Source organism: Macaca mulatta, chromosome 1, assembly GCF_049350105.2.
Source record: "Macaca mulatta isolate MMU2019108-1 chromosome 1, T2T-MMU8v2.0, whole genome shotgun sequence".
In the NCBI taxonomy this organism is placed as follows: domain Eukaryota; kingdom Metazoa; phylum Chordata; class Mammalia; order Primates; family Cercopithecidae; genus Macaca; species Macaca mulatta.
The window spans coordinates 209,225,116-209,252,437 of NC_133406.1; the positions used below are offsets into that span (position 1 = coordinate 209,225,116).

General features: G+C 48.5%; 2 protein-coding genes across 10 annotated transcripts in view; both read left to right on the forward strand.

Annotated features, from left to right (window-relative positions):
• Nucleotides 1-4,568, forward strand: part of COL16A1 (collagen type XVI alpha 1 chain) — a 51,467-nt gene extending 46,899 nt beyond the window's left edge. For all 8 annotated transcript variants that reach the window (XM_077964889.1, XM_077964892.1, XM_015133782.3 and 5 more), the window contains 6 exons: nt 587-631; nt 1,571-1,759; nt 2,206-2,272; nt 3,021-3,197; nt 3,399-3,476; nt 4,219-4,568. In XM_077964889.1, the coding sequence (XP_077821015.1) occupies nt 587-631; nt 1,571-1,759; nt 2,206-2,272; nt 3,021-3,197; nt 3,399-3,476; nt 4,219-4,421 (759 nt within the window). In that variant the 3' untranslated portion in view covers nt 4,422-4,568. The remainder of the gene's footprint in view (nt 1-586; nt 632-1,570; nt 1,760-2,205; nt 2,273-3,020; nt 3,198-3,398; nt 3,477-4,218) is intronic.
• Nucleotides 4,569-12,179: 7,611 nt separating this feature from the next.
• Nucleotides 12,180-27,142, forward strand: PEF1 (penta-EF-hand domain containing 1). 2 transcript variants are annotated; one of them, XR_001443661.3, is made up of 6 exons: nt 12,180-12,215; nt 21,509-21,806; nt 23,708-23,863; nt 24,377-24,520; nt 26,167-26,460; nt 26,787-27,142. XR_001443661.3 is itself a non-coding variant. In XM_001100003.5 (5 exons), the coding sequence occupies exons 1-5, from the start codon at nt 12,192-12,194 to the stop codon at nt 26,394-26,396; spliced, it is 852 nt and encodes a 283-aa protein (XP_001100003.1). In that variant the 5' UTR covers nt 12,180-12,191; the 3' UTR covers nt 26,397-27,142. The 2 variants fall into 2 exon arrangements, 1 of the variants encoding a protein (XP_001100003.1); XM_001100003.5 differs by having other exon boundaries at nt 26,167-27,142.
• Nucleotides 27,143-27,322: the final 180 nt, after the last annotated feature.

Genomic DNA, 27,322 nt, shown 5'->3' on the forward strand with positions numbered 1-27,322 from the left:
TTCCTTGGGGATGCTTCTCCCTCCTCACCTTGCCCTGACTCCTCTTCATTTATTCAGTAAACATTCCGTCTATGTACGGACTATCTCTGGACAGATATACAGGAAATTGTTAACCCTTGTTGTCCTGGGGAGAGGAATTAGAGACTTGAGGCCAAGGATGGGAGTGAGATTTGTTTTACCATTTTTTAAAACTCTGTACCTGGTCAAAAAGAAAACAACAACAACAACAACAATAATAATGATAATAATAAATTCCAAACAAACATCTCCTGGGCACCAGGTCTTTCCAGGCCCCCCAGTATGCCACAGACTGGCCCTCTCATTCTGACTTCTTCTCGACTCTTCATCTGTGATGGGGGCCCAACCAACACGCTTCAACAAGGCCATGCTCCAGAAGCCATTACTCTCCCTTCCAGCTGTCAGCCCCTCTGCGGGCAGGGAGGCTGCAGTCCTTGCTCACACAGAGCCTGGTTGGACACACTTGGGGGCCTTGGGCTGTGGAAAGGGCCTCTTCACCGCTCCTCCCTCCCCAGGGAGCCTCAGAGATGCTGCCCGGACTTCAGCTCTGACTTTTGCTTTCCTCTAGGGACCCCCTGGAAAGCAGGGACTCTATGGACCTCCTGGTCCCAAGGTGAGTGGGCACTGGCTGGGTTTGAGAGGAGAAGCTCATGAGTGGATGTAGCCCAGCTCCAAGTTATGACTTTAGCCACAGAGAGGAGACACAGGAAGGCCACTGGGCAAGGTAAAAAATTGCAGAACTTGGAGCAGCATAATGTCTGAAAATTTCTCCTATGGGGTCATTACCCGGCCCCCCGGGTAGGTTTTTATTGGTTGTGAGGAAGGAAATCTCCAGTTCATTTATACAGTGATTGACTGATTCATTCATTCATTGCTTCCATTTCCCGAGTACCCCCTTGCTCCTGCTCACATTCCAGGCTCTTGTCCTGGCCTCAGGTAAACAGAGGTCCCTGAACAATAGGTGCTCACAATAGACCAGTCACACTTACACTAGGGATTGACAAGTTTTCCAGAAGATGATGAGACATAGTGCTGTGGGATGAGAGGGAGGAGCACCTAACCCAGCCTGGGGAGTCGGAGAGGCTATGGAGAGAACGGGAACGGCAGCTTCAGCTCTGGAGGGGTGCACTGGGTAGAGAGAGAGGAGGAGAAAGGGATTTCAGGCCAGGAGGACCACAACAACATGGCAGAAGCAGAGAATTATCACCAGTGAGGTCTGGCGGGAGGTGGAGGGTGGGGAGAGGAGGCTGAGGAAGGAAAGATCAGGACCACATCATGAATGGCCTTGCATGCCCAGCCAACGAATGAGTGCTTTATCCTGAGGACATTTGGGAGCCATCAGAATTTCTAAGCAGAGAGTAAAGGGAGTAATGCCAGGAGAACTCTTCTAGAAGGACCACTCTGGGGCAGTGAGGCGGAGTGACCTGTCAGGATGCTGTGGCCACAGTCTAGAGGGAGACACTGGGGGCCTGGTGGGAGGATGGAGAGAAAAGGGCAGATTGGTGAGACATCATGATGTAAATTTGACAGCACTAAGTATCTGTCTTTGTAGGGTGATCCGGGAGCCGCAGGACAGAAGGGCCAGGCAGGAGAGAAGGGGAGAGCCGGCATGCCTGGTGGGCCTGGCAAGAGTGGTTCCATGGGGCCTGTTGGGCCACCAGGCCCTGCAGGAGAGAGAGGCCACCCTGGAGCTCCAGGGCCTTCAGGGAGCCCTGGCTTGCCTGGTGTGCCTGGCTCCATGGTAAGGGGGAAGGCTGGCGGCTGTGGGCACTGTCCCATAGAGCAGGCATGTGGGGTGGAGCACAGATCATCTTCCAAGCTCCTGCTGACATTCTGTGGGAAAGAGCATGGCTCCCACAGAGGGCGGCTCTTAACTGTGTGCGGAAGGGTGGGGAAGACAGGACCCTCACCCCAGAAAAATGCACTTAAGCACAAAATGTTTTGTACCATTTCTGGGTGGTTAGGATTTTGGATTAAGGACTTATGGAGGTTGCTGTGAGCCGAGATCGCGCCACTGCACTCCAGTCTGGGTGACAAAGTGAGACTCTGTCTCAAAAAAAAAAAAAAAAAAAAGAATCTGTGGGAGGCTCCTGGGACCTTTGCCTTCCTCCCCATCCTTTATTTCCATAGGGGGAAAGTGCCAGGCTTGGAAGTATAATTGAGGCAGGTTTTCTTCTCTTTCTTCAGGGAGACATGGTGAATTATGATGAAATCAAGAGGTTCATCAGACAAGAGATCATTAAAATGTTTGATGGTAACTGGCAGCCAGCTGGGTGGCAGTGGGTGCTGCCTGCCCTTCCTGAGACTTCTCTGCCCTGCTTTGGCCTCCTTTTCCTTAAAGCTCAATGTCCTCCTGCTCTCACCCTCCACACACTCACAGGCCTGGGGTTGACAGGCAGATGTTCAATTATCCTTCAGACCTTCCTTGTCACCTGCTCTGTTCAGAGATAAAATGATTCCCTCCCGCGTTCCCCAAGCCCCTACTTGAGCAAAGGAGACAGACAAGAAAATTGGTATCAAACGAGTCTGCCTGAAGTGAGCTCTAAATACAGGGGCGAGTGGCACTGGAAGATGGCTGGGGTGGTTTATTTGAAGTGTTTTTTCTGTTCATTTGTTCATCCAACATTGATGTGCCAGGGACTGGGGGAAACACAGGCCCTGTCCTGAAGGGGCTGAACGTCTTGCTTGGGAAGCAGACCTTGAATGCCAAGCAAGGGATCCAGGCTTTATTCTGAAGCCGGTGGTGAACTAATGAGGGCTGTTGGAGCAGAGATGCCACAGTCAGATCTGTGCTTTGGAAGGATCTCCATGGGGAGCGATGTGGAGGCCAGGACATGGGACCCCCCCTTGGGAGACTGACCGCCATACTCCTTGCCCTGACATCCCTGTGAAGGAAGGCTGCTGTGGACTCCATGCTGCTGACCTATATGCGGCATCTGCAGTCATTCTGAGTCCCCGGGGGACCCTCTGACCTGTCCCTGTCCTTGTCCTTTTTTTTACAGAGAGAATGGCTTACTACACCTCCAGGATGCAGTTCCCCATGGAGATGGCGGCGGCTCCGGGACGACCAGGGCCCCCAGGGAAGGATGGTGCTCCCGGCAGGCCAGGCGCTCCAGGGTCACCTGGGCTCCCTGGTCAGATTGGCAGAGAAGGACGGCAGGGCTTGCCAGGAATGAGAGGTAGCTCTGCCCTAGTTTCCAAGGGACACATGTAGTCCTCTGGGGCAGACCTAAGTATTCCATGAGGTCTGTTGTGAATATGGGATATGTGTGTGTGTGTGTGTGTGTGTGTGTGTGTATGTGTGTGTGTTTCAAGTAATCTGACTGGCTGCGTCATTTTTCTGCTCAGGGATAGGACTTGTTTTATTTCTTTTGTTCCAGGACTGCCTGGTACCAAAGGTGAAAAGGGGGACATTGGTGTTGGCATTGCAGGAGAAAACGGTCTTCCCGGCCCCCCAGGTAGGAAAACCACCATTTGAGACCATGAATCCAGAGCAGCAGAGACCCCTTTTCTTTCCGTTTCTTCTATGACACAGCTGTGTCAAAGTCCAAACAACGACAGGCCAGTCAACCACATTTATAGTAATGCCGCTGTGTGCAAGACACTCTGCCAGGGCCTGTGGGGATGTGGGGGCGGAAGACTCAGTGCCTGTTCTTAAGTCTTAAACTGGGCTAGCGTGACGCAGTAGGAAAGACCTGCATGGAGTTGGGGCCGAGGAACTCGAGTTCAAGTTCTACTCAGCACCTCACTGGCTGTACACCTTGAAGAGGCCATTGAAACCCTCTGGAAGTGCTCTCTAAGATGCATGCTTAGCTGTATAGCCTGAAGGAAAATGGCCAAAGCCTGATGACCTGGCTCTGAGACCCAGCATCACAACTTAGCAGAGGTGCAACCTCTCTGAGCCTGTATCCTCATCTACAAAATTAGAAAATAGCTTCTTTCTCAGGAAATTGTGCAGATTCAATGAATAATGCATCAAAAGCACTCAGCCCTGTGCCTGGCACATGGAAGTTCTAAATAAAACTTGCCAGCAGTATTGTTATTGTTGAATCAATGTGAGGATCAGACTAGGTCTTCATGAAAACATGTGGTAACTTGAGAAACAGTCATCAAATGTAAGTTATTATTTGATGCCATTATGGTTTTTCCCCTTATGATCTGGGTCTTCTGATTTTCCCTCTGTGGCCCTTCCCTCCCTAGGTCCTCAAGGTCCTCCAGGCTATGGCAAGATGGGCGCAACAGGACCAATGGGCCAGCAAGGCATCCCTGGCATTCCTGGGCCCCCGGGTCCCATGGGCCAGCCAGGCAAGGCTGGCCACTGTAGCCCCTCTGACTGCTTTGGGGCCATGCCGATGGAGCAGCAGTACCCACCCATGAAAACCATGAAGGGGCCTTTTGGCTGAAATCACCACCTGCCTTTGGATGAAGGACTCCGTTGGGAATAAACGGCCAAAGCTTATAGGACTCTGTGACAGGTTGTGAATGTTTTTGTTGTTGGTGTTATTTTTAATTGCTGTTAATATTTTTTAAATAATAAAGAAACAAAACTATCTGCCCTTTCCCTTCCAGTGGGTTCCTCTGGTGCTGCAGCCAGAGCTCCCTGTTGCCCTCCTTTTCTCATTTAGCCCCAGGATCAAAAAAGAGCATTTTGGGTACAGGGGCACACACCTGTAATCCCAGCTATTCAAGGGGCTGAGATGGGAGGATTGCCTGAGCCCAGGAGTTTGAGACCAGTCTAGGCAACATAATGAGACTCAGTCTTAGGAAAATAAAAAGTAAAAAATAAAGGGTATTTCTCTCCTTGCCTGTGGTCAGCCAGTGGCGCTGTGGGATATTGCTGGATAGGGGCAGCTGATGATCCTTTGCTCCTCGGGATCTTGTGCCCTGTCCTTCATGCCTACGTCTCTTAAGTTAGACAAGGAGCATCATTCAGCCCCTCCTCTCAAGTGAACCAAAGCATGCTGGAAGGCCCCACTTCCGGCTTTAAAGGTCCCTCCCTATTTGATTCCCTAAAGAAACCAGTGTTCGGTACCCCACCCACTCTTTGCCCATCCACTTCACCTTGTCAGTGTGACCCAGAGCCGGTCCGGTTTGCACCCTGGGAAAATGCTACCCGGCGCTGAGGTGTGTTCATCCGCCTGGAAGCCCTTCCAAGCATGCAGGCACTTCTTGATGCTCCAGTAATTCTGTGATTAGAAAACCTGTGCAAACAGGAGAGAAGACAGGCTCCAGCTCTGTCCTAGGCGGCCAGGGAATGCTTCTCTGGGAAATGAGATGGAACCTTCTGCCTGTACCAACGCATGGCCCCGTCACCAGCTCTCTATAAGTGCTTCCAGCAATGACTTTCTGGAGGGCAAATAACATCTCCTGTTATTCTTCATTATTCTAACATATGTGGTACTTTTCCTGTACATTTTAGCCTAGATCTTTAGAAACAGCCAGGTTGTATCAGTACAAAGGGGTCATGGGCAAGCCACGAGCAGATCTAAGCTCACGCTCCTCAAAGTCCACTGGGAGTTTGGTGATCTATCTGTTGTCTCCTTCTCCATATGTAAAAAAGGCTAGGAAGGGGAAAAAAGACAGTGAACTGAACATTATAGAAACATTCTCTCTTGAGCTTCTTCCTTCTCTACTTTTTAGATCGCTTGTCCTGATGGGCTGGATGCCCTGTGAGAAAGCAACAAGGCACTTCCAGGGGGATTTCCAAAGAAAGCTTTTGCACTGGCCCCAGTTATCTGGAAGGTTTATTCAAGTTGGATACACTTCAAAGGACTCACAGAGCAGGCTCAGAAATGTACCCAAAGTCTAGATGCTTATCCAAACTGCCTGAAGCCTTCAAACCGGCTGTCAAATCTCTGCAGAGCTGGTATTTCTAGCACATTTCTGAAAATTCCCTTCTCTAGTTGGGTCCCAAATAACAGGAGACCAGCCTATTGATGGCTTTTCAGAACCTCTGCCCTGTTTTTTTTTTTTTTTTTTTCCTGCCAGGAGCAAAGGTGTGCTGGTGGCCAGGAGAATGAAATCAGACTCCTGAGCACGCCCGAGTGTCTCATGTGATGTTTTTAGATAAAGGAGGTGCTGATTCTTTTTTCATTTCTCCCCAGCTATTCTCAGTTAACCCTGGTTCTAACATAAAACATTAAAAAGCAAAGGCATCATTTTTGCATTGAAGTAGCAGCCAGGTTTTGGACAGTGGAAGAGGACAGATGTTAAAGCACTCCCACTGGAAGGCCAGCTTCCTCTTTCAGCCTAGTCTGCCGAGTACTAGCTGATGATAGGCCTTATGATGAGGAGCATGTTGGCGCCGGCAGAAAGAAAGAGAAGCAAGGACCAGCTGTGGAATTGAGCAGGTTGGCTTTGAAGACCAGAGGGGAAAAACTGCTATGAGGAAATATCAAACTCATCCCCTTTAAGGGTCACCAGGGAATCGATCCTTATAGAGTAAATGATGCCTTCTTCACTTTTCTTCCTGAGTCAAATTCATGCTACTCTTAAGGGATTCTACGACAGGCTAGGTTTAAGCTTTCACGATTTGAATGCATGTCTCCCTGGAGTTTGAAATTGCTGTATTTTCTTGGACCATGAAGAAACAGATGGAAAGCTGAATTTTATAGTCTCTTCTGTTACTGTGGTCAGCAAAAAATCCATGGATCTTGCTCATCAGTTCGGGAGCTGGGTAAGTTGAAGAGAAAGCAAGGAGGGGCATGTGTCGTCCATTCCTCTTAGGCAGCTTTTGCACATTCCAACCCCATTATCCTTCTGTCTTCACTTCTTAATCTACTCCAGACTTTCGAGGCAGCACACAGATCATTCAGATTGGAAAAGTCTAACTTGATGAGTCCATTCCTTTTCCCACTTTGTCCCAGGGACTGTACTAAGGCTCTGGGGATCCCAAGGCAAACTACACAGATATGGTCCCTGCCCCCACAGTGTCCACAGGGAGAGCAGACAGTTAAACAAGCACTTACAATAAAGTGGGATGACAGGGCAGTGCCAGGTACCAGGGGAGTGCACAGCTGGGGAACCTAAATGTGTCTAGACAAAGAGATGGATTCAGGCAGAGGGAACAGCACATGCCAAGGCCCAGAAATGACTGGGTGCAGCAGGCTGAGTGATGGGAGACAGAATAGTGTGGTTGGATTTTGGAGCATGAGCAGGGGCGACACAGTGTGAAGCCACTGGTGAGTTTCTCACAAAGGTGTGTCAAGTCAGGTTTGCCGAGTGGCGAGTACGCCGATTGCAATGTGAAGGATAGGACTGGAGGGTCCTTAGTTAGAAACCCTCTGCTCAATAAGATGGAAAAAAGGCTGCTGTGTATTTATTCTGCAGAGAAATATCTAAACTTTGATGCTTCTGGAATTTAAATCTTCCTTTTTGTCATAATATTTTCCTCTGTCACTCAAATTCAACAGAATCTAGACTCTTTCTTCATTTGGGGTCTGTTAACCCCTTTACAAGAATAGATTTTTCTTTTTTTGGAGGTGGGGGGACGGAGTCTCACTCTGTCACTCAGGCTGGAGTGCAGTGGTGCGATCTCAGCTCACTCAACCTCCGCCTCCTGGGTTCAAGTGATTCTCCTGCCTCAGCCTCCGGAGTAGCTGGGACTACACGTGTAAGCCACCATGCCCAGCTAATTTTTGTATTAGTAGAGACAGAGTTTCACCATGTTGGCTAGGCTGGTCTTGAACTCCTGACCTCAGGTGATCCGCCTGCCTCAGCCTCCCAAAGTGCTGGGATTATAGACAGATGTGAGCCACCATGCCCAGCATTGGATTTTTTTTTTTTTTTTTTTTTTTTTTGGTGCTGGAGATCCCAAAGGACTAGATCTTTTTTGTGGCTGTCCTGAATAGTTTATGGGAATAGACAATGTCAATGTACTCTCCTTATGATCCCATAATGGAAGGGAAGTGTGGCCAAATTGCCACGTCTGCTGTTCTCATTCCTCGGTTGCTTCTGTGGAAAGTTGCAAATCATCCTCTGATCCACAGCATCCAACTGGAATTTAAATTTCAGAACTGGATCTAGTTGGAATCAAAGAGAATTAATTCCATAATAATTAGGTGGGTGTTGGTATTCCTTCTCAGTAAGCCATACAGAAGCTTGGTGCAGAGCCAAGTGGCTCTTGGGAGGCTGTGTCTCTAGGGGAGGCAATATTTTCCAGTGGATGGGCCTTTCATTACCAAGCTCTGCCTCACCTCTAATGGGTCAACCGCAGGGCTTCCACCAACTCAGGAAAGTGCTCTGTGCTCTAAAAAAAGGCTGGAATCCATGCTTTCCCCTTGGGCTACAAGTGAAACAATAACAGGAACTTCTCCACCCACCTCTGTCTGCCTCAGGTAGTTGAGGTTTTGGAAGCGAGTTGATTGTTTTTCAGTCTTAGGAAGATCCTGATCTCTCTTTTATCCAGCCCCCTCCAAAACAAACATACCTGGGCCTGTGTGGGTCCTCAGGGGCACAGCCCCGGCTGTTGGCTTTGGCGGGTCCCTGACTCCCTAAGAGAAGACGTGGATGCCCCATCCATGAAATAGCACAGACCTCCCACAGATAGTTCTCCTAAGCCCTTTGCTGGGCATAGGGGAATGGGGGCAAATAATTCTCATAGGAGCTGGATTCTCATCACCTAGAACAGAGCCTGGCAAGAGGTGGGAACTCAATGGGATACTATGTTTATGGAATAAGTGAGTGTGTGTCACATGACTCCAGTTTGCAGGCCAGCTTGTCACTGTTCTCTCTCAGGCAAATATACCCCCTTGACCTTCAACCTTCTTCCCTTCTGAAGTTTTGCAGTTCAATTCCACCAATATTTTTTGAACTGGGGAGTTAGAAAGGTAAAGAAGACACGACTTACTATTAAATACTGAGTAGTTAAAAAAAAAAATGCAGACCTGGGATCAAGTCCTACTTCTCCATTTATCTTTCCCCCCACCCCCCCCCAGACAGAATCTCTCTGATGCCCAGGCTGGAGTGCAGTGATGCAAACACAGCTCATTGCAGCCTTGACCTCCTGGGCTCAAGCAATCCTTCCATCTTGGCCTCTGGAGTGGCTGGGACTCCAGACACATGCCACCATGCCTGGCTAATTTTTTAAAACTATTTTTTTGTAGAGACAGCGTCTCACTATGTTGTCCAGGCTGGTTTTGAACTCCTAGGCTCAAGTGGTCCTCCCTTCTGCTCCCAAAGTGTTGGGATTATAGGTGTGAGTCACTGCGCCTGGGTTCCATTTACCTTTTTGATAACAGGAAGGTCACTTAACCTCTCTGAGCCTCAGCTCCTCATTATAAATGGGTAATAGTGTCTATCTCAAAAGACTGTGGTGAAAATTAAACAACACATAGTACTTAGCACAATGTCTGGCACCTAGTAAGCACTCAATACATGATGATAATAACTACTAACGCTGAATTCATGCTAGGCACTATTCTAGGTGCTGAGGTTAAAGGAATACATAAGAAAATGACAGTTCTACAATATACATGTAAACAAATTGGACAATTCAACTAGTGACACGTATTATGAAAAAATAAGATAGATGATGGGAATGTGTGGGGTACAGTGTCAAGAAATGTCCCCCACCCCAGGTGATATCTTAACTGAGACCTGAACGATAAGGAAAAGCCAACCGGTGAAAAGTCAAGGGAAGAATATCCCAGACAGAGGGAAGAGCTAGTCCAAAGACCTGGAGGCAGGAATGAGCAGGCAGTCAGAGATCAGCCAAAGCCAACATCCAGGAATGAGCTCTGTACATTCCAGGAGTGGCACAACCAGACCAGCATGGCTGGAATGAGGCAAGGGGGACAGCAACAGCAAGAAATGAGGCTGGAGATGCTGGTATGTGTGGCCATGAATGTCATTAGGATGAGTTTAGCTTTTGTTGTAAGAGTGATGGGAAGTCCCCAGGGAGTTGAAGTCAAGGAATAAGATAACCACTTTGGCTGCCTGTGGAGAAAATGAAGTGTGCGGAGAAGAGTGAGAGCAGGAACATTAGTCAATTGGCTATTGTAGTGATCCAGGCACGGATGATAGTGTCTTGGACTATAGTGATAGTACGAACAGGGAGAAAAGAGCAGATGTGTACATGTTTGAATTAGAGCTAATGGAGATGAGGGAGGTGGGGGATTGTATGGAGAAAAAAAGGACACACAGGAATGATCTTAGGTTTTTGGCCTGAGAGACTGGGTGGATTTTCTGAGATGGAGAGGAATGGGTTTTGGGGAAAACATCAAAAGAAAACCCTTATACAAGGTAGGCTGGAATATGGCACAGTGACAGTACCAAGTGCAAAGGGGGAGTGGCAAGAGAGAGTGGCTAACTCTGGAGCTAAGGGGAATGTGGGAGGGTTAGGTGGAGAATGGAATTGGAACTAAGACTTGCAGGACAGGAGATGGGAGGGCTGCTGGTCCAGGTGAAAGGAGTGGTTTGAACCTAAGTCTAGGGCATGAGCAGGTACAATAAGCTCATTTTCAAATTTACACATGTGTTCCTGTCAGCTAAGAAAGCTGAAATTTAGAGAGGTTAAATAACTTGCCTAAATAAAATGTGGTAAATATACACCAAGGAATACTATGCAGCCACAAAAAGGAATGAGATCATGTCCTTTGCAGGGACATGGATGGAATTGGAAGCCATTATCCTCAGCAAACTAACACAGAAACAGAATACCAAACACTGCATGTTATCACTTATAAGTGGGAGCTGAATGAAGAGAGCACATATACACACGGGAGTCTGTCGGAGGGTAGGGGGAGGTGGGAGGAGGGAGAGCATCAGGAAGAATAGCTAATGGATGCTGGGCTTAATACCTACGTGATGGGATGATCTGTGCGACAAACCACCAGGGCACACATTTACCTATGTAACAAACCACATCCTGCATATATACCCCTGATCTTAAAATAAAAGTTGGAAATTTGAAAAAAAAAAAAAACAAAGCTTGCCAAAGGTGATACGGTTAGAAAGTGATAAAACAAAGATCCTCCCTCCAAAGCAGAAGTGCTGAATGGTGGAACTGAGCACAGAAATACAGAGTAGCAGAAGGGGCGGTAAGATTGGAAAGGTGAGGTTGGGCCAGATTCTGAAGGGGCCTGGAGTGCCAGAATGAAGAGACTGGGCCTTATTTTGTAGGCGTGGATGAACAGCATCCGTTGTAGGCTGTGCAATGAGTAAGTGGCATGATCAGCACTGTGATTTTGGAAAGTGCACTTGGTTAGATAGATGGGCTAGGCTGGATAACACTTCGTAATAATCGTGTCAGTCGCTGTACTAGATACTGGAGTTATAATGACAAGCAAAAACAGACAAAACCCTAGCCCACCTGGAAGAACTTGACAAAGTAATCAAATAAGCACACAAATAACTGTACAACCGGAACCACTGAGTGGCAAGTACATGGTGCTGAGATCACTCAGTCACCAGGATTTGACCTGCGATGGGGAACGACCTAGACTTCCCTGCTGAGAACTGGACATCCATTGACCCCGGTTCTAGGCCACCCACTGTGAGCTAGGGCAAGTCAATTGCCTCTCTGGACCTCAGTTTCCCCATTTATGAAGAAAGAGGCACTAGATAATTCAATTTTCCTTCAACTCTAACGGTCTGGGATTTTTTTCTCCAAAGACCACAGATCTGTATCTCACTACAAGGCTACTAACTGGTACCCAGTGTTTTGACATTAGAAAAGCAATTCCGCCATTGCCTCTCCCTACCGGGAAGAGTCGGTGGGTTCCCACCTTGTCAGGGGAACCGCCCGCCCCCCTCCTCTCCTTTCCCGCGGCTCCTCTGCGGAAACTCAGGAGCTACGCCAGCAACTACGTCACTATCATGCGTCCCACTTGCCAGGTTATAACATGGCTACCGCAGCGACATCCCACCCAGGCTTCTCACTAAATATCCCAACCTGACCACCGCTTGGGCCCACTCCAGCTCAGAAAAGGGAGGAACATTAGCGCCGGCACAGCGGCCAAGACTTTCGGAAGCTCCATCAGTCACTTAGCTCCCCTGGTCTCTCGGGTAGGCATCCGCCCACCGCCCGATCGTCACTTCCGTCGGCCGTTGCGCCCAAGATTGACAGGCGCGGACGTCCAGTCAGATGCGGGCCCAGCCCCAAAACCGAGGCGAGGGGCGGGTTTGAGAGCGGAAAGCCCCACCCCTTGCCTGCGTGTGACGTCAGAATCGCCATGGCCAGCTATCCGTACCGGCAGGTGAGTGTGTGAGGGACCCGCGAATCCAGGTAGCGGCCGTACCAAGCGCAGGCCCGGCGCCCCCCTGCTCTTTTCCCCCGCTTTCTCCGCGCCCTTCCCACGATGGGTTCGCTTCAGCGAGGCCTCGCGCTGTAGAGAACCGAAAAGAGACCGTCGGTCGCGCCCGGCTCACGTCATGAAGGACCGCACATTCGCGAGGTCGTGTCGCGTCCCCTTTGACGTCGCTCACGCGAGGATTTGGGGACCTTGGACCCCACAGGTCCAGGCTGGCGCTGGCCTGGGCTCCACAGCCTCCCAAGGCCCCCACGGGGGCCTTGGGCGGGGGCATCAGCCATGACCGGACGTTTAGAGTTCTGGTTCCGTCGATCTAGTTTGGGGCGTCGGATAAAAATCCAGGCTTCCAGACCCACCCCACACTGCATCAGAGTCATCAGGAAACTTTGGTCGTAGCAGGCGCCACAAGTGAGCTGGTTTGACCACTGACTTAGTTCAGCACCGCCATTTCGCATGTAGAAAAGTGAACCCCGAGAAGACACAGAACTTACCTGAAGTCACCAGGCAGTTAGGCAGCAGGGCCGAGGTCAGAACCCGGGCTGCCTTCAGATTCCTCTTCCCCAGCGTATATTCAGTGAGGAATACCACAGCAAGGTGATTCTGTGGCCAGAATTGTTTGTTGGGTGATAGTAGGGTGTTGAAGTGCACTTTGGAGTCAGAGGTAGGTTCATACCTTAGCTCTACTACCTAAATAGTTGTGAGCCCTTGAGCAAGATGTTTTGCCTTTCTGAGTCCAAGTATCCTGTAAAATAGGGCCGAATAATAGGATCTGCCTCATAAAGCTATTGTGGAGAGTCAGGAGGTGATGCTTACGAAGCGTTTGGTACATAGTGAGGTGTAACAAGTGTTGCCCTTTAGCATTTTGATTTTTACTAGACTTCTAAAAGGCCAGTGCCCGGAGGGTCCTCAAAATAGACCCCTCATTTTACAGAGGAGGAAATGAAGCCCACAGAGGCCTGCGATCGCACAGTTATTTAGGAGATGAAACCCGTGCGGGAAATTTGGGATAACAAGGTCAACTGGTATATTACACAGTGCTCAGCTGAGTATAGTCACATGCCAAAAGATGTAACAGCCCTTCCAAAGAGTGCAGTCTTGTACGGGTTACACAGTATTCGGACCTCCATTATCCTAATCACGAAGGCTCTATCGGCAAGCAGGTATTATTACCCCTAATTAACTGCTAAGGAACAAACCCAAAGAGGTTAAGTGGCTTCCCAAAAGTCACATGTAGTAAGTGAGGGTGAGGCCATGACCAGAGCTTAGGACTTCTCTTATTGCATCCGTAGAGAGAGGTAGGAAAGAGGCCACTGCAGGCTGGAGTTAGGAGAAAGTGTAACATAGCAGTTGTTTCCTAAAGTCCGTTCCGTTTGCTGAGTCTTGTGAGGTGTTAATAGATATTGTTAATATAGTAGGATTCTGTAGTTAACTAAAGTTTTGGAAATACTCTTCTTTAAGTATAGCTGAATAAGTTTGTTGACCACAAACAATTTCAAAATTCTTAATTTGCTAATGTACATGGTAAATCTTCCAGAAAGGAATATAATATGCAGTATTTCTTAAACACATTTAACCATAGAAACTCCCCCTTCCCTCTTTCTTTTCAGATGTCTGGTCACTTTTTGTGACTCTAGTATTTCTGAGCAACACAGGCTGAGAAAACATTCATAGTGCCTTGTTTCCCAATGGCTGGTCTTCTGCCACAGAATCACCTGAGAGCTTGTTTAAGAAAGCACGCTTTCGGGTCCCGCTTCAGACCTGTTCTGTACCCAGGAATCTACATACTAATAAGCATTAGGGACAATTTGTGTGCATCCTAAAAACAGTGACAGGTTAGACAGAACTGTGCTAGAATTCTAGCTGTGTTAATAGTTATATACCCTTGGACAAACTAAGGGCTCTAAGCCTCTGCTTCCTCACCTGTTATATAAAGGGAGAAATAATACCTGTGAAAAGGGCTAAAATGAGGTTGAAATGCAGGGAGCCTGGCACGTTGCTAGTGCCTAGTACATGCCAGTGTCTGGTGGCAGCTCTTGCTGCTGTGACTGCTCTCATGATGCTATGCTGCCTGGGCTATTCTTGGAGTGAAATACTGAAAAGGAGCACAGAGAGAGGAGTCTGGAATAGAAAAAGAAATGTTGCTTTTTTTCCTACCATACCCTTGTCCGCCTCCTGGTCTCAGGTGTTCTAAGAAAGGAAACCGGTTGTTTTAGAGCATCTCAGTCAGTGCTGCCTCCCCTCCACCCACTACATAGCTTTGGAGGATTCCAGCCTATTGTTAGGAGTCAGAATTCCTGTAATTTTCCACTGCTTCCAGTCCAGGGTACCCAAGCAGGGACTGGGTATTGGAGTAGTAAAATTCAGGCACCCTTTGGTCTTATAGGGGAACCACCTTGGTGGATTTCAGTGCTTAAGAGCTTAGTTTCTGAAGCCAGAGAGAGTTGGTGTCAAATCCCTGCTTTGCCACTCCTTTGCAGAAGTTTGTTGCAAAAATCTGAGACTCAGTTTTCCCTTTTTTAAAAAAAACATTTTTATTTATTTATTTATTTTTGAGACAGAGTCTCGCTTTGTCGCCCAGGCTGGAGTGCAGTGGCACAATCTTGGCTCACTGCAACCTCTGCCTCCCGGGTTCAAGCAGTTCTCCTGCCTCAGCTTCCCAAGTAGCTGGAATTACAGGCGCACGCCACCACACCTGGCTGATTTTTTTTGTATTTTTAGTAGAGATGGGGTTTCGCCATGTTGGCCAGGTTGGTCTCAAACTCCTGACCTCAGGTGATCCACCTGCCTCAGCCTCCCAAAGTGCTGGGATTACAGGCATGAGCCACCATGCCTGGACTAGTTTTCCCTTCTTTAAAATGGAGTCATAATAGTATATACCTCAGAATTACTCTAAAGATTAAATACGATAATCCATGTAAAGTGCCAGGTATGGTGTTGGGCATGTAGAATACTCCCAAGTGGAGGAGTAATGCAGTTATGCAGATTGAAGAGGCAATGTGATAAGTATTAAATGGGAGTAAGTGTAAGGTACAGCACTGGAGAGTGAGATACCTAACTCAGTCTAGGGGTACATCAAGCCTTTTTAAAAAGAGGTGATATTTAAGCCAAAAACTGAATCACTGGTAGAACTTAGCTGAGTGAAGAAAGGAATGATATTCCAGTGGAGGAAATAGCTGCACAAAGCCCAGGAAGCAAGTAAGACAGCCTAGGATTTTGGAGGAACTTTAAGAAGTTCAGTGTAGTTGTAGTGATGTGGGGGAAAGGGGTAGGAAATTAGACTAGAAAGGTAAACAAGGGCCAGATCCCAAAGGGACTTGTGTGCGTTTTGGGGGAGTGTGGCTTCATCCTAAGAGTAGGGAGGGAGCCAGTGAAGTGTTTTGTCCCATTTGTACTTCAGAGCGCTCACCGTGGGGTGCTGTGAGAATGGATTGAAGCAGGAGAAACAGGAAGCAGGGATACCGGTTTTGACGCTATTGAGGTAATCTAGGCTAAAGAGAACTGTGACCTGGTAGAGGAGATTTGAGAAGCACGTAGGAGGTAGAGTTGAGAAAACTTGGTGCCTAAGTAAGGTGACAGAGAGGAAGAAGGAGGAGGTTCCCAGGAGTGCACTAAGGCTTCAGGTTTGTATGATTAGGCGGAAAGGGGCCCCATTCACTGAGATGAGAACACAGGGAGGCATGGGTTTGGAGGGAAGGTCCAGGAGGCTGCTGGTCTGTAGCTCCGGAGTGATGAAGCTGGAAAGATTTGAAAGTGTGAGCACAGAGGTAATTGAAGTCTGGGGATGGTTCTTGGCTCATTGTTTATTGGTTGCATACTTCTCTCCTATTTCAAGTGGCTCTGCTGGTGAATGCTTGAACCATTCCTTTTGTCTAGTGATTGTTTAACCCCTTAGTTTGGGCTTCCCACCTCCTCCCATGCACTTGAAGAGTAGCTCTGGGGTGCAGACCTGTCTTTGCAATGCTCCCTCCTCCATTCGTCGTCAGGGCTCAGCTTGGAACAGCCTTTGATACCTTTGAGCTTTACAGGGTCTTGAGGTTAGAAGAGTGAGTCCTCAGAACTGGAAAGAAAAAAGAAAAAAAACCCAGGACTTTCTGAGGTGGTTATTTGGGAGGAGGTAAGCTCCCTACTGCTTGCACGAGTGCAAGTAGAGATTCCACGTGGTGCTGCAGAGATTCCATTATTAACTGAGAGGTTGGACTGAAGAATCTTTGGGGTGTTACAAAATGTGGCTCTCGAACTGGGTCTAGGTGCTGGGATGAGAAAGAATAAGATTTTCCTGAGACTCCCTGATTTCTGGGCTTGAAGGCTCTGAGAGATCACCTAATCCAGCCTTCCCCCTCTACCTCTGTCCGCGGTAGAAATTCATTATATTTGACAAAGACATTTAGCACAATCCCTCGCACAGACACATGCTAGGCTCTCACTCATTTATTGAGTGAACAAACAGGAGGGGGTAGTGTAGAGTCATGCAGACCCTGACTGGAATCCCAACTCACCCATTCTAGCTACATGATCTCAGGTATGGTATTAAACTCTCTGCCCCTTAATTTTCTCATCTGCAAAATGGAGATGATAGTGTTTACCTCACAGGACTGAGGATCAGTGAGAGCTGATTGAACTGGAAGCCCCTAGCAGAGCCTCAATAAATGTTCATTGCCCCCCGCTCCCCCAGGGCGTCAGATGTAGCTTATTTGCAATCAGCCAGAGCCCTAGAGATAGTTTTTCTGTGTTGCTTCAGAAGCTGCAGTTACTGAACTCTTCCTGTCTTTTTTCTCCCACTTCACAATCTTGTGTTTATCGGTATGAAATAACTCTTGGAAAAGCTCTGAAAAGGGCTGGGAGCATGGAGTAGTGTAAAAGAACATGGAGTCAGGGACGCTGTTTTTCATTTCTGGTTCAGACCTTTGCTGACAACTCAGTGACACTGGGTGACCCTCTGTGAGGCAGGGACCACCTCATCTTCTTCCCCAAACTTCCTGTGTAGCCTGGATTCTGTCTCAGTTGGCTCCACCTCCTTCATCTTGTGCAAGCTAGAAAAACCCGAGTCATTCTAAACACTTTCCTCACTCCTCCATCTCTTTCCTAATCTAATTAGTCACCAAGTCATGTCTGGTCTATCTCTGAAATAGCTTCAGAATCCATTCCGTTCTCTTCATCCCCCAGTGTGCTGTCTGGTTCATGCCCTGCCTGCCCAACACCTGGGCTACTGCCTCCCTCGCTGGCTCATCCTCCACACCGCTGCTGGCTACTTCCCTAAACCAAGGTTCTGATCACGTTCCTCTCCTATTGGAAACCCTTCTATAGTGCTCTGTTTTCTCTGGCATAAAGCCCCAACCAAACTCTTTAGAGTGGTGTTCATTTGTTCAAATATTTGTGGAGACTTGCAGGTGCCAGGCACTGTGCTGGGCCCTGGGGTACCATGATGAGTGAGGCCCAGTGTCTGTCCCTGGGGAGCTTACTGTTGGATGGGGGAGATGCTAGACAGACAGAAACTACTCTTAGACACTGATACCTCACAGCTAACTGAAATGCAGTGGGAGAGGTGCTTGGTCAAGGAGTGTATAAAGGGCCTGCCTTTCTGGGTTCACAAGGCATTCTTGGCTCTGCAGGTTAACTCATTCCCTGAATGCACTATGCTCACTCTGAAGTCTGTGCCTTTGTCTTTCTTCTCCCTTCTGTCTGGAGTGTCCTTCCCTGCCTGCCTTTTGGAGAATGCCTGTGCATCCTTCAAGGACCAATTCCAATATCACTGCCACTTCCTCCAGGAAGCTTTCCTTGATCCACCTCATGCGTTGTTTATTTATTCATTCTTCAAACAGCACAAAGTCCTCCATCTAAGCTTCCTTGATAGCACATAAGTAGATTTTTCTGAATAGCACTGATCAGATTGTATCACAATTTTCTGTGGGCTCCTTAAGGACAGGACTTCATTTAGTTGTGTCCTCAGATCTACCACAGAGCCTAGTACGATATCGTCACTCTGAAAATGTGTGCCAAATGAAGTCCTTTAACAGCTCTGTGGCTTAGTTTCTTCATCTGTAAAAGAGGCCAACTAACATCTTCTTTTTTTCTGTTAGGAGGTCATTGGCAAGATTCTGCCAGTAGTGTTTGTGTTTGTGAAAGTACTTTGTAAACTACAGAGGAGGTCTTTAATGCGGGACGGAAAGGAAAGGGTTTAATTGCTGCGAGACTACAGTAGCCGGAAGGGCAGGAGACCTGCCTGGCGCACCTGCTTTGTTGGCCTGGGGGTGTTTCTTGGGTGGTTTATAGGTGGTTTCCTAGGTGCCAGATGCAGTTTATAGCTTTGTTCACAGGGCTTATAGTGGGGCAGCTACTTCTGGCTTCGTGTCTGGCCTGTTCTTTGGGTTGCCCAGATTCTGTAAAGTCCCCACTCCCTTTCCATCCTATGCTAGAATCCTGAGCCCTATTGCTTAAGGAAAGAGCACTGTAGCAGGAGGCAGGGGGAGTCCTTGGGTGCAGAGGAGTGGTCCAGCCTTGTCTCTGCCTCCAGCTCACAGCATGACTTGGGCAAGTCCCTCCCTCCTCCCCGTCTGTCAAATGAGGGGGTTAGGTTAAGTGACTTGTCTTCTGGGTATTTCTCTTATCACACCTCTCCAACCCCTTGGGAATCTTGTTCGTTCTCTAAGCCCTAGCTCAAATGCCACTCTCATGGAAACACTCCCTGATTTTGCTCTCCTTCCTTTGCAGCCCTGTGGCACATGACTTATGTCTCCATTTCAAACACCTATTTTCCTTATGCTGTTTTGTTAGACATTACACAGTGTCTACATATTAAGTCCTGTTAACTGTGAGCTCCTTCAGATTGCTTCACTCTCCTTTATACCCCACCCCCCACAGTTCACCTGGCCCAGGATTTTGCTGATAATAGTAATTAATATAACAATAGCAGCTATGACTTATTGATCATTTGCTTTATGCCAGGCACTGTTGTAAAAACTATTTTTCTTATGTGAGTGGTTTTCAGACTGTCTTTTCAGTCGCTGTGAGGGTTCTTCAGAGCCCCTCAGAATCTAGCAAGGGAAGGGGGTTCCATATGGTAGGGCTCTGGAGCCCCTACCTTACTTCAGCCAGAGCAACTTTCTTATATTAGTTTTATTTATTTTATCAAAGGATTCTTTCTTTCTCTTTTTTCGTTTTTCTTTTTTGGAGACAGGGTCTCTCTCTGTTACTCAGGTTGGAGTGTTGTGGCACAGTCACAGCTCACTGCAGCCTCCAACTCAGGCTCAAGTGATCCTCCCACTTTAGCCTCCCGAGTAACAGGGACTACCGGTGTACCACCATGCCCGGCTGATTTAAAAAATTTTTTTGTAGAGGTGGGATCTTACTATGTTGCCCAGGTTGGTTATCAAAGGATTCTTTAGCTAAAAATTAAACAGAATTTTGCTGCATTTATTTCTTATACTCTGCAGAACAGTCCAATGAGGAAGGAATTGTTCTATTTGTGAGGAAGCAGGCTCAGAGAGATGAAGCCACAGGCCCACAGTCATGAACTCAGCTGATGGGAGCAGAGTTTTAAATTGAGATCTGTCTGACCCATTCTTGTCTGTGAAGGAGTCTTGCTAGTATAGTAGCTCTGACAGCTTCTAGGGAGGAAAAGCTCCCAAGGATTGCTGAGTTGGGGAGGTGACAGGGCCTGCTTCCTGCTCTCCCCACAAAAAACCTCATGAATTTGGCCTTAGCCTTAAGAGTAATTATCTCAAGTTATCAAACACAACAAAAAGAGAAAGCACAGGCTCTCGGCAGCTTGGCCACTGGTGCACTCACAGCTTGATCTAGAACATATCTAGATGGTGCCATCCTCGGAGCTGAGCCTAGCTGCTCTCTGTGCCCTTGAGTTCAGCTTGTCTGCAGATGTGTTGGGGCTGTGCTCTGCTGCATCCTGTGCTAGCCATTTAGGGAGATGGAGTGGAACACTCCGAGCCTCAGGGATCCCTGACTATTGGTGTGGGAAGATGGATGAGAGAGGGAATGCCCCCGTGTATGTTCTAATGCACAGATGCCCTGGACATAGAGCCAAGAGACCCAGGTTCTGGTCCCAGCCCCTCCACACAGCCTGTGTGTGACTTTCCTGGACTTGAGTCTTGTCCTCTGTAGGAGGCTATTATTAATAGTGTTTATTGAGTGCTTAATCTGTGCCAGGCCGTGTGTCATGACTGGCCTCATTTCATTCACAAACTAACCTGAGAGGTAGCTTTATTATTCCCATTTTACAGCAGAAGATATTGAGGCTTAGAGAGGATAAGTCAGTCCAGTTAGTAAGTGGCAGAACCTGAACTTGAACTCTTGAACTGGTTGTTTTTTGTTTGTTTGTTTGTTTGTTTGTTTTGAGACTGGGTCTTACTCTGTCACCCAGGCTGGAGTACAGTGGTGCGATCATGGCTCACTGTAGCCTCGATCTCCCCAGGCTCAGGTGAGCCTCCCACTTTAGCCTCCTGAGTCACTGGGACTATAGGTGTACACCACCACACCTGGCTAATTTTTGTATTTTTTTAGTAGAGATGTAGTTTTTCTGTGTTGCTCAGGCTGGTCTCTAACTCCTGGGCTCAAGCGGTCTGCCTGCCTCAGACTTCCAAAGTGCTGTGATTACACAGGTGTGAACCACCACGCCTGGCTGTTGAACTGGCCGTTTAAACCACTGTATCATATTGCCTTAGAAATAGGGTCTCCCCTGCCTGCCTCACAGAGTTGTGAGTGAGGATAGGAAAATGTTTTTACATTAGGGTAAGGAAGACATGCTGTGGATGAATCCATGCTATAGCTATGTCATTTGTCCCTGATGAGGGTCAGGGGTGTGTGTTAGAGACTACATTTGCCCCATGAGTTCTGCAAATAGAGATGGGAGTACCACAGGATGGACATTTAGAATTCTGTTTGATTCATTTGCCTATTCATTCATACAGGAAATATTTACTGAGCATCCATTCTACACTGGGAGCTGGGGATAAAGTAACAAACTAGACAGGATCCCACCCTTTGGTGTGCAGGAAAGGAGGATTTCAACCCTGATTCTGCAAGTCATTGGCAGTGTGACTTTGGGTAACTCGTTGCTCCTCTGGAAGCCTCAGTTTACCCACCTGAGCAGTGAGATCGTAATTCCAACCCTGCCTATAGGATCAGTTGAAAGGATGGTGGTGGAAGTGCTTTATGGCTGTGAAGTGCCATACTCTGCCTAGTTTCTGGCCTCATCATTCTGACTGATAATCTTGCTCTTCCTACAGGGCTGCCCAGGAGCTGCAGGACAAGCACCAGGAGCCCCTCCGGGTAGCTACTACCCTGGACCCCCCAATAGTGGAGGGCAGTATGGCAGTGGGCTACCCCCTGGTGGTTATGGGGGTCCTGCCCCTGGAGGGCCTTATGGACCACCAGCTGGTGGAGGGCCTTATGGACACCCCAGTCCTGGCATGTTCCCCTCTGGAACTCCAGGAGGACCATATGGCGGTGCAGCTCCAGGGGGCCCCTATGGTCAGCCACCTCTAAGTTCCTATGGTGCCCAGCAGCCTGGGCCTTATGGACAGGGTAAGTAGTGATCTTGGACTCTGGGTACCTCTTGATGTGGTTCTGAGTTATCCATGGCCAGCCCTTGTCCTTCCTGTGGGTGTGCAGGCAGCCTGGTCTCTGGCACCTTAGCACCTTGCTTCCAGCTTCAGTGTGTGTCCTTAAAATGAGAAGTCTGTCAGCTAGTTTTGTTGCAAGCATTTGTTTGTATTACTTGCTCATGCTTACTTTCTTTTGCTTATATGTCAGCAACTGTTAGTTGGCTGTTAAGTTTCTGTTCCGTGTGTGTTTTCATTCAGGGATCCATGCTGAAGGAGCAGCTCCTGTTTGGGATATGTTATCTTTGTGGCAGAGAGAAAGAGCAGGAGAGCTGGCAGGAATGCACAATGCCTCTAAAAGTGTCTCTGAAGTACTGTATGTCTTGCCCACTCGCATTCTTTTGGCCAGAGCACCCCCTGATCAAGACTGACATCAGTAGGATGGGAATGGATGCCCCTCTGCAAGCCACCAGGCAGTGGGAGAGGATGTACAATGCTCTTATAGGGAAGGGGAGATTAGCAAATAATCTAATAATAGATTATTGAACTGGCCTTTTCAACCATTGTACCATATTAGTACAATGTCTGTGGGTGTGCAGACTGTGTCTCCTGGCTAGAGATTATTAGCCAGGAGACGATAATATAGCCTACCATGGGGAGAAACTCAGTTTAAATATCCGTTTTTCTGTGAAAATATCTCAGAATACACACATTCCAGGCTCTTTGCTGAGGATTTTATTTTACTGTTATCTCATTTAATCATCACAACGATTCTGGGGAAATGGGTTCGTTTTAGAAACGTGCAAGTCATTATTCAGAAAATTAAACATTTTGCCTAACGTCACATAAGCTAGTAAAGATCAGAACTAGGGTTTGAATCCAGGTCTGCTTTGATTCCAAAGCCTGAGCTCTTCTATACAAACTACACAGATCAAACATGTTACAGAATCTCTCCTGCCCCAGGGCTGTGGCCCTTGCTCCCCTATGACACCGATGTTTTAGGATGATGGGTAGAACCTGCCTGGATTTTCCCAAGGAGGTCAGACTAATCCCTAAGTCAAGCAGATCTTTTTCCATCTGTCCTTACTGAACTTTGGTACTAGTCAGTGGTTTCTGTCTTCCACAACTGCCCATGGCTGTCTTTGTGTGAAGGGACCCTTATTGTGGCCAGTTAACTCAGTGTCCTAAGATAGACAGACTTACCAGCTTCTACACCTTTTTTTTTTTTTTTTTTTTTTTTTGAGATGGAGTTTCGCTCTTGTTGTTCAGGCTGGAATGCAATGGCGTGATCTTGGCTTACCACAATCTCCACCTCCCGGGTTCAAGAGATTCTCCCGCCTCCATCTCCCCAGTAGCTGGGATTACAGGCATGCGCCACCACGCCTGGCTAATTTTGTATTTTTAGTAGAGACGGGGTTTCTCCATGTTGGTCAGGCTGGTCTCGAACTCCCGACCTCAGGTGATATGCCTGCCTCGGCTTCCCAAAGTGGTGGGATTACAGGCGTGAGCCACCGCGCCTGGCCACTTCTACACTTTTATCTACCACCCATTCCCCCCCATCTCGCAGTTCACCTTTTCCAGAGAATTCTTGAAATGCTACAGGAGTATAGGTCCCTGTTCCTTAAAAACATAAAATCAATTAAGAGTAGTGTCTGGAACATTATACAAGAACTCCAGAGGACTCATGGAATAGAAATCAACTGCAAATACTCATGAATCTTCACTGAAAGTCCTCTTCCGTCAGAGTAAGAATGTCAGCTTGGTGGAAGACAGGGAAGGTGAATTTGTGAGGCTTTGTGTGTAGGAAAAACCTGTAGCCAGGAAGTTACTGAGGCTGGCCCTTCCTGGCATTTCTGTTGATGGCCTTCACACCCCTTCCTCCAGGTGGCGCCCCTCCCAATGTGGATCCTGAGGCCTACTCCTGGTTCCAGTCGGTGGACTCAGATCACAGTGGCTATATCTCCATGAAGGAGCTAAAGCAGGCCCTGGTCAACTGCAATTGGTCCTCATTCAATGATGAGACCTGCCTCATGATGATAAGTGAGTCTCCGCCTTGCCCTTGGGCCCGAGCTGGGGCAGAGCCACCTGATAGTGTACAGTAGTTGGGTAGGTAGACATTCTGAAGAGAAATTCATTGACCAGGGAGGACTGTGGGGAGGAAGCTAGGTTCAGGGTGAGATCCCCTAGACTGAGAGCTCTTTTCCTGAGATCTTTCTTAAGTTCTAGACCCTGCCTAGTTACAGGCTAACTCAGTTTCCTCTTCTGTAGAATGGTACTCCCTTCCCTGGTAGGAAACAGCAGGGAGGGGTCAGGTGCCAAGGCTGCAGAGAAAATGCAGTTCTGGATGGGGTGGGGCTAAAGGTGTCCAGAGTAGGAGGACGGTGCAACGCTTGATGTGGGTGTCTCAGGTGCAAGCATCTAGGCCCTAGGCCTTGGTTCTGTGAAGTCGCCTACTCCAGCCTGGGGAGAAGGGCTGCCTCAGTGGGGCCTGAGGGGGACCCTTGGCTTTCAGTCTTGAAGCCTTACTTCCCTCCTTTCCCTCCTCACCTTCAGACATGTTTGACAAGACCAAGTCAGGCCGCATCGATGTCTACGGCTTCTCAGCCCTGTGGAAATTCATCCAGCAGTGGAAGAACCTCTTCCAGCAGTATGACCGGGACCGCTCGGGCTCCATTAGCTACACAGAGCTGCAGCAAGGTGCGGGTCATGGCTGGGGCACGATGGGCAGGACAGAGCTAGACTCTTCTCTTTACACCCTAAGATACACAAAGGGATTTCCTCTTGCTACCGAATGTCCACCTGCACTACAGAATGCTGTTCTCAGTGCAGGCCTGCGTCCCTCACCCCTTCTGTGACCCAGTTGGGGCACTGAGCCAAGATCCAGGGCAAGGAAACACCTGGGTCCAGAATCAGGGCTGGACCCTGGAGTGCTGGGTGAGATGGGCCCAGCCACAGGGAGCCTTAAGGATGGAAAATTGGCACCTTAAGGGCTATGAGACCAGTGTGTGTGGCTGAGGTGACTCCTTCCTCTCCAGTTTCTAGCATGTAGAATGGTAAGAGCCCTGAACAGGGCTCAGAAAGATGGGCCTGTTGCCACCCCTGCTAGTGGGCAGTTTCTCTCCCAACTTTGGGACCCCGAGCACTCTAAAAGTTGCAGTTGGGGAAGATGACCTGAGGCCACAGCCCCAGGTCTGGTTCCAAACTGACTCTGTAAGGCAGGAGGCCACAGTTTGGGCTCAGGCAGGTTAGTAAGAGGTTGGGGGGGAGGACCCAAGAGGGAGCTTTGCCACCCAGGCGGGAGAAAGGGCTCCCCAGAGAGTCTAGTCCTTTGCCCAGGCTGTGGATTTCATTCAGACTAAGGAGGTCGGTGGACAGGAGTGAGTGCACCACATCTGCCCCCAGCAGAAGGGAGGGGAGATGGCCTATAGTAATGACCTACTCTTGCCAGCTTTTGCCATGGATATTAGTAAGGGTGATAGTAACCACAGCAAAACAGATATTTACTGAATGCTTGCTATTTTTAATAGGCTTATGTGATTCATTCTTCCCATGTGATGGTACTATTTATAATTCCACACCCTTCAATTAAGAATCCCTTATTATCTCCCTTTTACAGGTGAGAAAACTGAGGTTTAGTGTGGGTAACCTGCCTAAGGGCCTGCATAACAAATGGAGAGTTGAGGTTTTAGCCTGGCCTGGTAAGTTATGAACAGAGGAAGGAAGGAAGCAAGCATCCCAGTGAAGAGACAGGATGCTCCAAGAGACCTTGGAGTGGCGGTGACTTTATTAAAATAGCACTTACTGAGTGCTTTTTATGTGCCAGTCACTGTGCTAAGTAGCTTTACCCATTTTAATCCTTGCTAGAACCTACAAGTTAAGTATTATCCCCATTTTAGAGATGATAAGATAGGGATAGTGAGGCTAAGCAACTTGCCCAGGGGCTGACTCCAGAGCGGGTCCTCATACCTCTGCTGTGCTGCCTCTGATGTCTGCCCCAAGCAGGGTGGTCCTGGGAGCTCAGGCTTCCTTTTGGAATGCAAATGAGTCAGAGATGATTGTGGATAGTCCGTTGTCATCTCTGGAATCCCATGAGCCTCAGTTGAAGAGACAATAATGGAGACTGGGAGAAAGAGGGATGAGGGCCTTCCACCTAAGGGTAGCATCCAGACAGGGCCCCTGTTGTGTTCCTGATATCTTAGACCCTTGGGATTTCTCTGCCCTCTTTATGCTTCTGTGCCCGTCCTCTCGAAGTTCCTTGAACTGCTGTGATCCAGTATTGCTGATTGATGGAGGTGCTCATGGCAGGTTTTTGTGTGTCTGGTCTGTGTGCCCCTCTTCTCCAGCTCTGTCCCAAATGGGCTACAACCTGAGCCCCCAGTTCACCCAGCTTCTGGTCTCCCGCTACTGCCCACGCTCTGCCAATCCTGCCATGCAGCTGGACCGCTTCATCCAGGTGTGCACCCAGCTGCAGGTGCTGACAGAGGCCTTCCGGGAGAAGGACACAGCTGTACAAGGCAACATTCGGCTCAGCTTCGAGGACTTCGTCACCATGACAGCTTCTCGGATGCTATGACCCAACCCATCTGTGGAGAGTGGAGTGCACCAGGGACCTTTCCTGGCTTCTTAGAGTGAGAGAAGTACGTGGACATCTCTTCTTTTCCTGTCCCTTTAGAAGAACATTCTCCCTTGCTTGATGCAACACTGTTCCAAAAGAGGGTTGAGAGTCCTGCATCATAGCCACCAAATAGTGAGGACCGGGGCTAAGGCCACACAGATAGGGGCCTGATGGAGGAGAGGATGGAAGTTGAATGTCCTGATGGCCATGAGCAGTTGAGTGGCACAGCCTGGCACCAGGAGCAGGTTCTTGTAATGGAGTTAGTGTCCAGTCAGCTGAGCTCCACCCTGATGCCAGTGGTGAGTGTTAATTGGCCCATTATCGTTACTACCTGTGTTCCCTCACCAGGCCATCCTGTCACACGAGCCCATTTTCTCCAAGGTGGAATCTGACCAAGCATGAGAGAGATCTGCCCATGGGACCAGTGGCTTGGATTCCGCCACACCCATAAATCCTTGTGTGTTAACTTCTAACTGCCTGGGGCTGGCCCTGCTCAGACAAATCTGCTCCCTGGGCCCCTCTGGCCAGGCTCTGCCTCCGCGGCTGGGACCCCTCACTTGCCTGCCATGCCCTGCTCGGCTTCAGTCTCCAGGGGACAGTGGGCACCTCTCTCTGCCAATACTTTTTTTAATTTGCATTTTTTTTCATTTGGGGCCAAAAGTCCAGTGAAATTGTAAGCTTCAATAAAAGGATGAAACTCTGGGGTTCCATGTTTTCCACCGTGATTTCTCAGCTACAGGTCCATCCACTCCTCCTTTCACTGACTATTTAAGTACATCCTATACACCAGCCATGCGGAAAGCAGCAGCTTGTGGGGACATGGCCTATGTGGGGCTCCTATCCACTGCCAGAGGGAAGTGAATTGTAGGGTAGCCAGCTGGGGG